This window comes from Mytilus trossulus, chromosome 14 (assembly GCF_036588685.1).
Source record: "Mytilus trossulus isolate FHL-02 chromosome 14, PNRI_Mtr1.1.1.hap1, whole genome shotgun sequence".
NCBI lineage: Eukaryota > Metazoa > Mollusca > Bivalvia > Mytilida > Mytilidae > Mytilus > Mytilus trossulus.
The window spans coordinates 53,394,564-53,406,872 of NC_086386.1; the positions used below are offsets into that span (position 1 = coordinate 53,394,564).

At 32.1% G+C, this 12,309-nt stretch overlaps 1 protein-coding gene across 2 annotated transcripts in view; it reads right to left on the minus strand.

Moving 5' to 3' along the window:
• Positions 1–9,292: 9,292 nt before the first annotated feature.
• LOC134696211 (polyunsaturated fatty acid lipoxygenase ALOX12-like) overlaps positions 9,293–12,309 on the minus strand; it is a 28,066-nt gene continuing 25,049 nt past the window's right edge. For both annotated transcript variants that reach the window (XM_063557880.1, XM_063557879.1), the window contains exons 15-16: positions 11,865–12,028; positions 9,293–10,027 (exon numbers count right to left, since the gene is read on the minus strand). In XM_063557880.1, coding sequence (XP_063413950.1) covers positions 9,895–10,027; positions 11,865–12,028 — 297 coding nt within the window. In that variant the 3' untranslated portion in view covers positions 9,293–9,894. The remainder of the gene's footprint in view (positions 10,028–11,864; positions 12,029–12,309) is intronic.

Here is a 12,309-nt window from a genome sequence, read left to right on the forward strand (position 1 = left end):
TTCAACTTCACCACTTGGAACTCTTGGTTTAATAGCTTTCTTGTAAGCAGTAACCCTCTATCAAGAAAATCATGATAGGAAATACAAGCACGGGAATATCGTATCAATTGGGAGATATATACCCCGTATGCAGGTGCTGCTGGAATGTTGCTACTTATAACCTAGTCTAATGAAATTAATCATAAGTCTACTTGACTAGAAGACTTTGATGATAATACGTTAAAACACAAATAAAAAATATAACTTAAGTCTAATAAAATTAATCATAAGTCTACTAGACTAGAAAACTTTCCTTAAGATACGTAAATACAATGCAATACAATACAATACAAATAGTTTATTTACGTCTCATCATTAATATTACAATACATAACATAATACACGAATACATACAATAATCTAAAATAGTAGTGCCATTCTAAAAAAAATTATGAGAGACGGGATTAAAAAATATATATCTATTATAAATACACAAATAAAAATTATAACTTAGTCTAATAAAATTAATGATAAGTTGACTAGACTAGAACACTTTAATTAAGCCAGAAGAAGATACATGTATCGGACCATAGCACATTGTAGCACATGAAATGAATTCTAACAAAGTTGTGTCTGAATTATTTTTTTCGTAAGGACGTTACTAAAGTTTCCGTTTTAAAGGCATTTACTGTCTTTACAAAATTGCAAATATTCAATTTAAAAACAAAAGTTCGCCTTAATTTCTGGCTCATTAATATGTAAATTAAGAAGTTTGATGCACAACCTAAAACGGTTGACATTTTTAAGATTTCTGTTAAAAGTTTGAAGTTCTCTATGCTAATATCAATATTTCCCCAGATGATATTCAACACGTAGTTCATTGGTTCGCTGTACGGAGATGTACCTAGTAAAAGAAAAGGGAGATTATTGTGAAGGGAGTTAATTAAACTCTCGTAGCATTCACTATAATTGAGAATTAACGTGATCATGACGATTTCCGCTTTAATAATATTATCGTAGCAGTTTAAAGTGGGTTTTATTCTCGAGATAGCCTTACGGTAGTTTGTCTCAGTTAATGATGACAACTTTTCGAATATATGTTCTATCATAGTTTCATATTTTTCTTTGATTCTGAATTTCAGTTGCAGTCCATAATATTTGTATACATGATTTTCAACATATTCGATTAGCCAATCAACGTAGTCCATATCAATCGTTTCCGAATAATTCTTCTTCTCACAAACAGTTTGTACTCCGTTATTCAGATGTTCGATATTAGAAACTTTTAAATCAGATAAAATAGTTGCCAAAACACTATCTTCGGCTCTTTTAAAGCAAACAGTTGACTCTTTCTCAATTTCTTCTTTAACCTTATTCACTGTTATTCCATGCAATGTTTCTCTTTCCCAGATCTGAAGCATACGTCGTGATCACTGATGTATTTAGGACAAGTCGAGGTATTTCCGAAAGTATGAAAACGATCATCACTGTGACGATAAGAACACATGACTTCTTTTCCGACATCGAGGCTGACGTATGTCTCCTTACTCGTTTTCTGCTACACAATATGAAAAGTATATAGCATGAAGAGACTAGCATTGTACCGAGTGCAAAAATCAATAGAAGATTGAATAAGATTGGATAAAATGTTAAAACATAACCTTCAAGTATTTCGTTGGGTTTTGATATATAACACGCACTATCCCTTACAGGTTCAAAGGAAACGACCAACATCCTAGGTACGCTTATTACTACTGCAACTACAAAACAAATGCAACATATGATAACCGACTTTTTGTTGGTTATTGTTGTGATACTCCATAAAGGTTTAAGTACAGCTAACATTTTTTGTAGTCCGAGCGACGCGGTCAATAAAACAGAAACTAAATGGAAGCAGTCGGCGAACTGTGTAGCATAGTAGTGTATGACACACAAAGGATATTTGATATCCAATAGATTTTTCGTATCTGTTATGTCAATATTGATTTCCTCCGAGTTTGCAATAGCTATGGTAAAATTGTTGTTGGAACCAGGTCTACCAATATTTTCATAATAACTTTCAAACATCGGCTCGAACCCGTAAATACACAATGCAGTCAGGCTGTCGGCTACAGCAAGTCCTTGCATGATAATTGTTGATGGCGTCTTGATAGCCTTATCGAAAAGACCATAAACGGCAAACAGATTCATAATAATAGCAAGATATGTAATAGTTGGTCCAGTTATAATGTTCACTAAAAACGGAATCCTCGAGAATATTATAAAATACATCTTTTTAGTTCATCGGATATGCTTTATCTAAGTACTTTTTGTAGCTTCTGACACTTGTTTGGGGTCTGAATTAGGTTTACAGACTAAAGAATAAAGCACCATCATATTACAGAAAAATAGAGAAGAATAGCCAAAAACAATTTTATCAAAATAAATTAATGGTGTGCTATAATATCATGAAGTGCTAATTTTTCACTAATAGAAAAAAGAAGGTGTGGTATGATTGCCAATGAGACAACTATCCACAAAAGACCAAAATGACACAAACATTAACAATTATAGGTCATCGTACGGCCTTCAACAATGAGCAAAGCTCATACCGCATATAGTCAGCTATTAAAGGCCCCGATAAGAAGTACAGATCTGATCTTCGTTCTTGATAAGGAATATGTGCTCACAACAATATATATGTTGAAGATTTATGATTAAACATTAAGGATGTTCGCTACTCTGTTTAAAAATAACAAGCTTTTCAAAAGACTGTTATGAATTGAAAGTATCAAAATAAAGAAACTAAAAAAGCAGAAAAAAATGGAGGATCCGTGTGCTTGTTTCTGAGATATTAGCCAATGAAAATTTGGCGGGAAATAATTCTCTCTAGATTTTTCTTTCACTTAACATTGGCACCTTTATTGTTTCAAAAACTGTGAAAAAATAACAAGGATTTTATAATATTTTGAAATGTGGCCTTTTTTAATCTTTATGTAATAAAATTATGAAAAGAAAAGTAGGGGTAAGTGGGCAAAATATTTTAAATACAATACATGGATAAAACCAGAGGATTCCGAAAATCTGACAAAAAATCAAAAGTAGAGGAGCAAACATCCTTAAGTTAGGTCTACTATCGATACAGTTTGATTTATTAATTTCCTTAGCTTACGATAGTATTGTACACATAAATATATAGTTTATTTTCATAAAACAATGCAAATACAAAGGTTACATAGATTATTTTTTGGTGTTTTAATGCCACTTTAAGCACCGCTTTTTGTGCCAATTCGTGGCGGTAAGTTTTTTTTTGGGTGGTGGAAGCCCGAGTGCCCTAAGAAAATCATCGACTTTCGATAGGAAAGCTGACAGTCCTAGTCTATTAAGATTTGAGTCGAGTGCACCCATACGAGCGGGATTCGAACTCATTATCTCAGAGTTGACTAGTGTTTATAACAGTAACTACCAAGACCACTCGGCCACTGAGACCCCTTGTTCACATACTTAACTTGAAACAGTGAGCTGCTTGCTTTCTTGATGATGAGTTTTCGTTAAAATAATAATGTCTTGATGTTTGCGATCGTGATTTTTTGTGTTTTAGTATATTTAGCAAAACACATCTTATTTAGATGCATCACAACTATGTACATTTCAGTCGATACGATAAAGCAGAGCAGGATTCCTTGCTTAATATCGTGGTTACTGTTTATATACACGGCGGCGTGCTTGATTATGCAGCTGTTTGAATATAATTATTTTCAGTTGTAATGGAGTTTTAATGACATAAGCTTAAAAGTATCATTCAAAGTCGACCGTTAAGAACGTAATCCCGGACGTCTGACATATATTAATTGATATTGAATCTAGAATCAGCTTGAATTTTGGTAATAACCTTTTTGAGAGCTATTGAATTCTGATATCATAAATATGTGGATGAAATGGGGCAAACTATTTTACCCAAGGTTTAGTAGGGGAGAAAACAAGAAGAACATCTGACAAAAATTACCAAACCTAACCCGATTACAATCTGTTCTACTTTTGAAATTAAAAACAACGTCCGTTTAATTCGTCGAGGAAATTTAGAATTTAGAATACTTAAATATGTTATAACAAACTGTATTAAAAAAAAATCAAGAGTTCTTTAATATCCACGAATTACTGAGATGTGATCATTTGAGAAGAAGTTAATTACAACCCTTAAATAAAAACCTGTTAAATAATGTTACAGTGACATTTTATTTTATGATATAATTTTTATTTGATGTATAATTGAGAAGCAATTACGACATATTATACATTTGTAGTTAACAGCTTCATAATATAGTTTTATTGCGTGGGTTGTGCATATACTACATGTACTCGCGGTCGTTCAACCACACTCCTACTAACAAATTATATGTTTAATAATAGGAAATTGGGTGTCATTAATTTTTATTTATGTTTGAATATTTATAATATCTAAAACGAACACATGGCAATAAATCTACATGTAATTAGTGCTTCACCGAGTTAAACTTTGTAAACACCACAATAAATTCGAAAGCAAATTTACAGATCTAACATTGTTGGGTTGATGTTTAGACGAGGTATATATAGATATACATATACAACTCGTCTAAACATCAACCCAACAATGTTAGATATGTAAATTTGCTTTCGCAAATTATTTGTTCTTCCCTCGCCGGGATTCGAACCCATGCTACTGAGATATCGTGACACCAAATCATCTGCACTGCAGCCGTCCCACTAGACCACACGACCACCTGGGCTTCACAATAATAAAGCTTTTGGTGGCCGTGTGTTATCTTTCCTCGTCAGTTTTAATCTAGCGGCGTACTTCGGTACATGATATATAAGACATGGATATATTATGTTTACAGATCAGCTCAATTATCTATTACATGTATATTAAGGATCCTACAAATTAATGCAAGATACAGTCACAGAAAATAATTATATTTATAAGTACGTCTGAGTCCGTGACAACTCTACAACAGATGTACCCAACGGATCACCAGCAATGATGGTGATGCATGGCTGTGTACATTATGTATATACAACTCGTCTAAACATCAACCCAATAATGTTAGATCTGTAAATTTGCTTTCGATTTTTTTTTTTTATATATAGTCAAGAAGAATGGTGTGTCCCAAACAATACATCTGTGAAATGTCTCAGCAAGAATATACAAACTGGATGGAGGTAATCTTGACTTGGACATTTTTTCGGTCGATGTTCCTTGATTTAAGATACTGTTTCGATAAATTAAACATGTATCTTCAATAAAATGTCAACCCTGAATTGCTCAAAATTACAACCATATTTGTTTTCTTGTAATGGTATCACATACATAATTGTCGTTTTTTCTACTGAATCATGTTAATTGTAAAACTAATATTAATTACTTGTAACGTTTTTAATTTTAATTTTGATATGAATAATATAACAGTAAATGAAAACGACGCAATGTTTATTGAAAATAAATACAGCACACATAGAAAAATATAAATCACACTAGTCCAATAAATTAAAAAAAACCACTATAGATTGATAAAACAAAAAAAATATAATATTGGGTAATACATCTTTAATAAGTGTGATTACATCTTTTTGCTTTTAGTCAAATACGGAACAAGAGTGACTTAGACAGCTTCATTTTTTGGTAAAGTATCGCAAAAACTAAGGACATCCGTAACGAGCTGATGGAGGAAAAGGTTTAAAAATCATAACTAGAGGCTCTAAAGAGCCTGTGTCGCTCACCTTGGTCTATGTGAATATTAAACTAAGGACATAGATGGATTCATGACAAAATTGTGTGTTTTGGTGATGGTGATGTGTTTGTAGATCTTACTTTACTGAACATTCTTGCTGCTTACAATTATCTCTATCTATAATGAACTTGGCCCAGTAGTTACAATGGAAAATGATAGTAAAATTTTACAAATTTTATGAAAATTGTTAAAAATTGACTATAAACAGCAATAACTCCTAAGGAGTTCAATTGACCATTTTGGTTATGTTAACTTATTTATAGGTACTTTGCTGTAAATTATTGCTGTTAACTGTTAATCTCTATCTTTAATAATATTCAAGATAATAACCAAAAAAAGCTAAATTTCCTTAAAATTACCAATTTAGGGGCAGCAACCTAACAACGTGTAGTCCGATTCATCTGAAAATTTCAGGGCAGATAGATCTTGACCTGATAAACAATGTAATCTATATTAGAATTGCTCTAAATGCTTTGGGTTTCGAGATAAAAGCAAAAAACTGCATTTAACCCCTATGTTCTATTTTTAGCCATGGCGACCATCTTGAGTGGTTGGCCGGGTCACTGGAAACATTTTTAAAAATAGATATCCTTATGATGATCATGGGTAATTTGGCCCAGCAGTTTCAGAGGAGATGATTTTTAAGATTTACAAAAAATGGTAAAAAATTGACTATAAAGGGCAATAACTCCTTAAGTGGTCAACTGACCATTTTGGTCATGTTCGCTCATTATAAATCTTACTTTGCTGAACATTATTACTGTTTACAGTTTATCTCTATCTATAATAATATTCAAGATAATAACCGAAAACAGCAAAACAATCCTTAAAATTACCAATTCAGGGGGAGCACCCTAACAACCGTTTGTCCCATTCATCGGAAAATTTCAGGGCAGATAGATCTAGACCTGATAAACAATATTTACCCATGTCAGAGTGGTTTTTGAGATAAAAGCCCATTTTACCCCTATTTTCTTTTTTTTAGACATGGCAGCCATCTTGGTTGGTTGCCCGGGTGACTGGGCACATTTTTCAAACTGGATACCCTTATGATGATTATGGCTAAATTTGGTTTAAATTGGCCCAGCAGTTTCGGAGAAGATTTTTGTAAAAGATTACTAAGATTTACGAAAAATGGCTAAAAATGACTATAAAGGGGAATAACTCCTTAAGGGGTCATCTGTCCATTTTGGCCATGTTGACTTATTTATAAATCTTACTTTGCTGAACATTATTGCTGTTTACAGTTTATCTCTATCTATAATAATATTCAAGATAATAACCAAAAACAGCAAAAATTCCTATAAATTACCAATTTATGGGCAGCAACCTAACACCGGATTGTCTGATTCATCTGAAAATTTCAGGGCAGATAGATCTTGACCTGATAAACAATGTTACACCATATCAGAATTGCTAAATGCTTTGTTTTTTTAGATACAAGAAAAAAAGTGTATTTTACCCCTGTGTTCTATTTTTAGCCATGTCGGCCATCTTAAGTGGTTGGCCGGGTCACCGGACACATTTTTCAAGCTAGATACCCTTATGACGATGTGGCCAAATTTGGTTTAATTTGTCCCAGTAGTTTCAGAGGAGAAGATTTTTGTAAAAGTTAACGCCAGACGAAGGACGACGACGAGCGACGACGGACACGCCGGACGCCAAGTGATGAGAAAAGATCACTTGGTCCTTCGGGCCAGGTTAGCTAAAAAGTGCTTCGTTTGATGTGTTAACGAAGTCTGCCTAAACGTTTGATGTATAAATTATTTTCAAAATAGCCCCTAAATTGCCTCAACTTGATGAAAAAGTTGTGCTATTTCAGTTGAGTGAGTTGAATAACTCAAAATCGACCGTAACGATTGAAAACGATTGATAAAACAGTGACCCTTGAAATGCAATTGATAGAATTTATCATAAAGATCAACGCATATCAGTTGTAACGATTGGAATGATTCGCGGTAAGGTGTAATCTCTGTTGAAATTCTGACGGAACTGTTCAAACTATACACATATTATAACGAACAAATATGCCAATAGTTAATTTAGAACAATAACTTCAAATATATTTTTTGGGGGAAACTACGCATTATATCATATCCTTCCTTGATATCAAATGGGGACCCTTCTTGCTTGAAATCCAAAATATCTTAGAAAGTTAACCGAATGTTATAAAGCGAAAACATTTACTATATCTATTTCCCTAATTTCTATACAATAAAGGTATAAGTATAGCTTCCATAATTAAACTTGGAGAATGAATTAGTTATAAGTAGTCAAATAATACGTAGCTGAGTGTATTTTCCCCAGCAAACAATTTTGAGTAGTATTAGCCTCTCATCTTTGTGTTATCTATTATGGGTTGCACTTTGTAAATACAGGTGTTTCTCAAACCATGCCTCTTGTAGGGAGATAAATAATATTCATAAATGATTTTATTTGTTGACATACTGGTTCCGAGATATGATCTCTATATTTCATCTCATAGATACATAACAAGGGACTGTTACCAGTGTAAAAACAAACTAAAGCGGAGACAAATGATTTAAGAAGTAGGCAACAAGAAAAGGTTGGGCTAGTACACAAATTTAGGATAAGTTTAATGTCTTATGAAGACGAAACGCGCGTCTGACGTACTAAATTATAATCCCGGTACCTTTGATAACTATTAGCCTCAGGATAAGTTTTAACTCTATCAAGTTCAGGGCATATAAATGTTGAAAATGTGCCGCATACCCACTTTCCATTCTAGGATTTTATTTTCACTAAACTTCATTTTAAAAGTGTCACAGTATTAGCTCTAAATGGAGTTGTATGATCCATATTTAAAGAAATGCAACCTATAATTGTATAAATAAAATCACAAAAATAATGAACTTAGGGGAAAATCTTATCGGAAAGTTTTTTAATCACATGGCAAAATCAAAAAACAAAAGAACTGTCATAATCCTGACTTGGTTCAGGCATTTTCAAATGTAGAAAATAGTGGATTAAACCTGGTTTTAAAGCACTAACCCGAGGGAAATTCACAAAAGAAAGTCCCTAATCAAATAGCAACTTTTAAAGCCCAATCACATGAAACGAATAGATAACAACTGTAATGTTCTTGACTTTGTACAGGTATATGATCATGTAGATATAGTAGATTGAACCTGGTTTTTATAACTGTATTAACCTCTCACCTTTATGACAGTTGCATAGAAATCCATTATATTGACAACGGTGCGTGAATTAAAATAAGTAAAACCAAGAATGTGCCCACAGTACACGAATGCCCCACTCGCACTTATCATTTTCTATGTTCATTGGACAATGACATTGGGATAAAAACTATAATTTGGCATTAAAATTAAAAAAGATCATATCATAGGGAACATGTGTACTAAGTTTGAAGTTGATTGGACTTCAACTTCATCAAAAACTACCTCGACCAAAAACTTTAACATGAAGCGGGACAGACGGACGAACGGACGGACGAACGGACGCACAGACCAGAAAACATAATGCCCCTCTACTATCGTAGGTGGGACTTAATAAAGATAAAACGGTCAACAATGCTTGTATTATCATCTTTTTTATTATAAAAACACACACACGTAAGTATCTTTCAATATCTAATTACTACAAAGAAGAATATTCACAGTATCGATATCCTTTTGATTAAACATAGAAGACACACATGTTACCATTTTTAGACGTTTTTAAGGTATTCTGTCGTATAGATATGTAATCATGATAAATATGTTATTTCTAATTTACAAAATATTCAAAAAGATGTTTCTGAAGAAAGCCATTTAAATCTATAAACTGTTTTGATTTTTGGCATGTATGTTGTCTTTTTAATAAAGAGATCTATACATTATACAATTAATGTTTTATAATAGACATTTAGTGTCCTTATTCTAAGAAGATTTACGAAAAAATAACCCATGTTTATTAATACAATAATAAGGAGAGGTTGACAGATAGTCAACACACGTATTTCCACCGGATACCTAAATAAGACGATGTAAATAACTGTAGTGTTCAAAAACATACACGTAAAAGTTCCGATCCATCCTTTTGGAAATGATAACGATTAGTTACTACAAACAAATGTTTTGATTAATATATCAACTAACAATTATTTTGGTTATATGTTGATGTGCATTTACAACATTTTTGTTTTTCATATTGCTATTGAATTCGGAATATTGCTTGGTAAAAGTCTAGTATAAGGAACGAAATTCTGGTTTCCTGCTATGATTGCTTGGTTCCGCGCATTAATCTCCCGTTCAATTGTGGTCAAATCCGCTCTGAACCTATAATAGAAAGTAGCTTGAAAGAAATATGTTTTAATTCAAATAAATAATTATATCTTTTAAGAAAAATATTTAATAGGATTTGGTAGGAAATCGTTGTGCAATTATACTGAACAAATTGTGGAATAAAATAATATAACCCTTCTCATTTTTAAATGTGTATGTGTTTATTGGCTAAAATGAATAAGAAGATATGGAACTATTGCAAATGAGACCAATTAACATAGTTAAAGCAACCATAGGTCATCGGGCGGCGTCAACGTAGAGCAAACAAGATATGAAGAACGTTTTGTTTGTAAATGTCTGACAATTGCTTTCTCAACAACTATATCTCTGACTTTCAAAGCTTTAGGTATCTTAAGTATAGAGTTATGTGCAAAACTGAGGAAAATATATGGCGTAAAGCCTAATGAAATAAAAGTCCATTGGCATATCAAAAACACTTTAAAATTAAAAGGGAACACCACCTGATTCATGCTTCACAAAATAACAGACTTGTGAATTTTGTATTTTTGTCTTTCGTGTTTGTTTATGTGATTTGTTATATTTGTCGTAAATTTTTGCTTGATTTAATAGTGATTTAGAGTATATCATAATGTCGACTGATGTATAACTCTTTGTTTGACATTTCATCAATCTGTTTGTTTTGTTAACACATTGTTTTCAATAAAATAAAATTTTATGCAACTATCATACCAGTAAAAGGGTTAGCTAGCTATGAAATAAGTTAAATTAAACATTTTATACAGAAGAAAATGCCTGTAACAAGTCAGGAATGTTACAGTTGTTGTCTATTCGTTTGATGTGTTTGAGATTTGATTGTGCCATTTGTTTAGATACTTTCTGTTCTGAATTTTATTCGGAGCTCGGTTATTTTGTTTTTTTACTTTTGACTTTTGACTTGGCCTTTGAAAACTAGCCTTTAAACATTTTCTAACTTTGAGCACTGTTGTAAAGACACAACAAGAATTAATTAAAAAAATCAGTCAGAAAACATATGGACTCAGAAGAAGGACACTAAATACACAAAAAACCATAACAAAAAAAACCCCAGATGTATCACATGTAGCTAATTAATAATATTTGTTTTCAAAAACAAAAAAGAAGGAATTTGTAAATAGCCAATAGATAAAGCCTTACACAGACTTTAAAAAGATAGCATTGGGCATTGTCAATATATAATCATCGACAGGATTTAGAACAAGCAGTATTTAAACTCTACAGCCATACATGTTGATGAAAAATAACTTACATTTTATCTGATTACGACATTATTTAAACATCTTACAGCAGTATAAAATAGTCAACTTTAGGAAACACTTTATTCTATAAATCAATAACTCTATGTAGGCTTGGATGTGAAACCATGTTTATAATATGTTCTTAGAGGTTCAAGCTTCCAAACATAGAATCAAACGGCAATTAAAAAAATTCACAATGTGGTCACAAATACGAGCTTTTTTTCTTTTTTTAAGCGATTTTGATCCATTCTCGTTCGTTCTGTTTCTGTCAGTACTAAACCTTAACTTTGCATCCATGGACAAATTATAATTAATAGGTCATTGATTTAGTTATTGTCCATTCCTAAAAATATTTCATTATTATTCTAAAATAAATTACTCATATTTATTATTTAGTTTTTTAGAAGAAAGTTTAGCACGACTGCATTCTGTGTTTTAAAGAAATCAAATGACAGGAAAATTATTCATGATAAAAAGTCAGTTATTGGTAAATTTACAAAATACTAGGCTAGAATTAAAGCTTTTTCAATACATTCGCATTAGCCGAAATTCTTTATAAGATCGAAGAACGTTACACTCCTCTCTATTCTACTTACGTTTTAAGGATTGTGACAGCATTTGGGTCTTCTATTAATTGAACCTCAGAATGTCCGAGTGGTTGTGTTGTTTCTTGACTGAGAAGAGTAAAATTTGTCATGATGTCGAATGTTTCTCTGACTGATGGGAGACAATCTAATACATCTTTGTTTGTTACTACGGTCTTAAAAAAATAGAAAAAAAAAAGATATTTCAAATAATCATGATTAATTTTGTTTATCTATAGGCAATATTGATGCAATGTCCCATTTTACATGCGGAATAGTATCTGTTTGATCTTCCGGACACAACAGATCAGACCAAGTTTCATGTTGCTTACTAGTCTTTATTTTTCATAGGTTTTGTTGTATGTTTTATTGTTTGTCTGTTTGTCTTTTTCTTTGTTAAACATGGTGTTATTTTCTATGTATGAGTATAGATGTCCCTCTGGTATCTTTCGTCCCT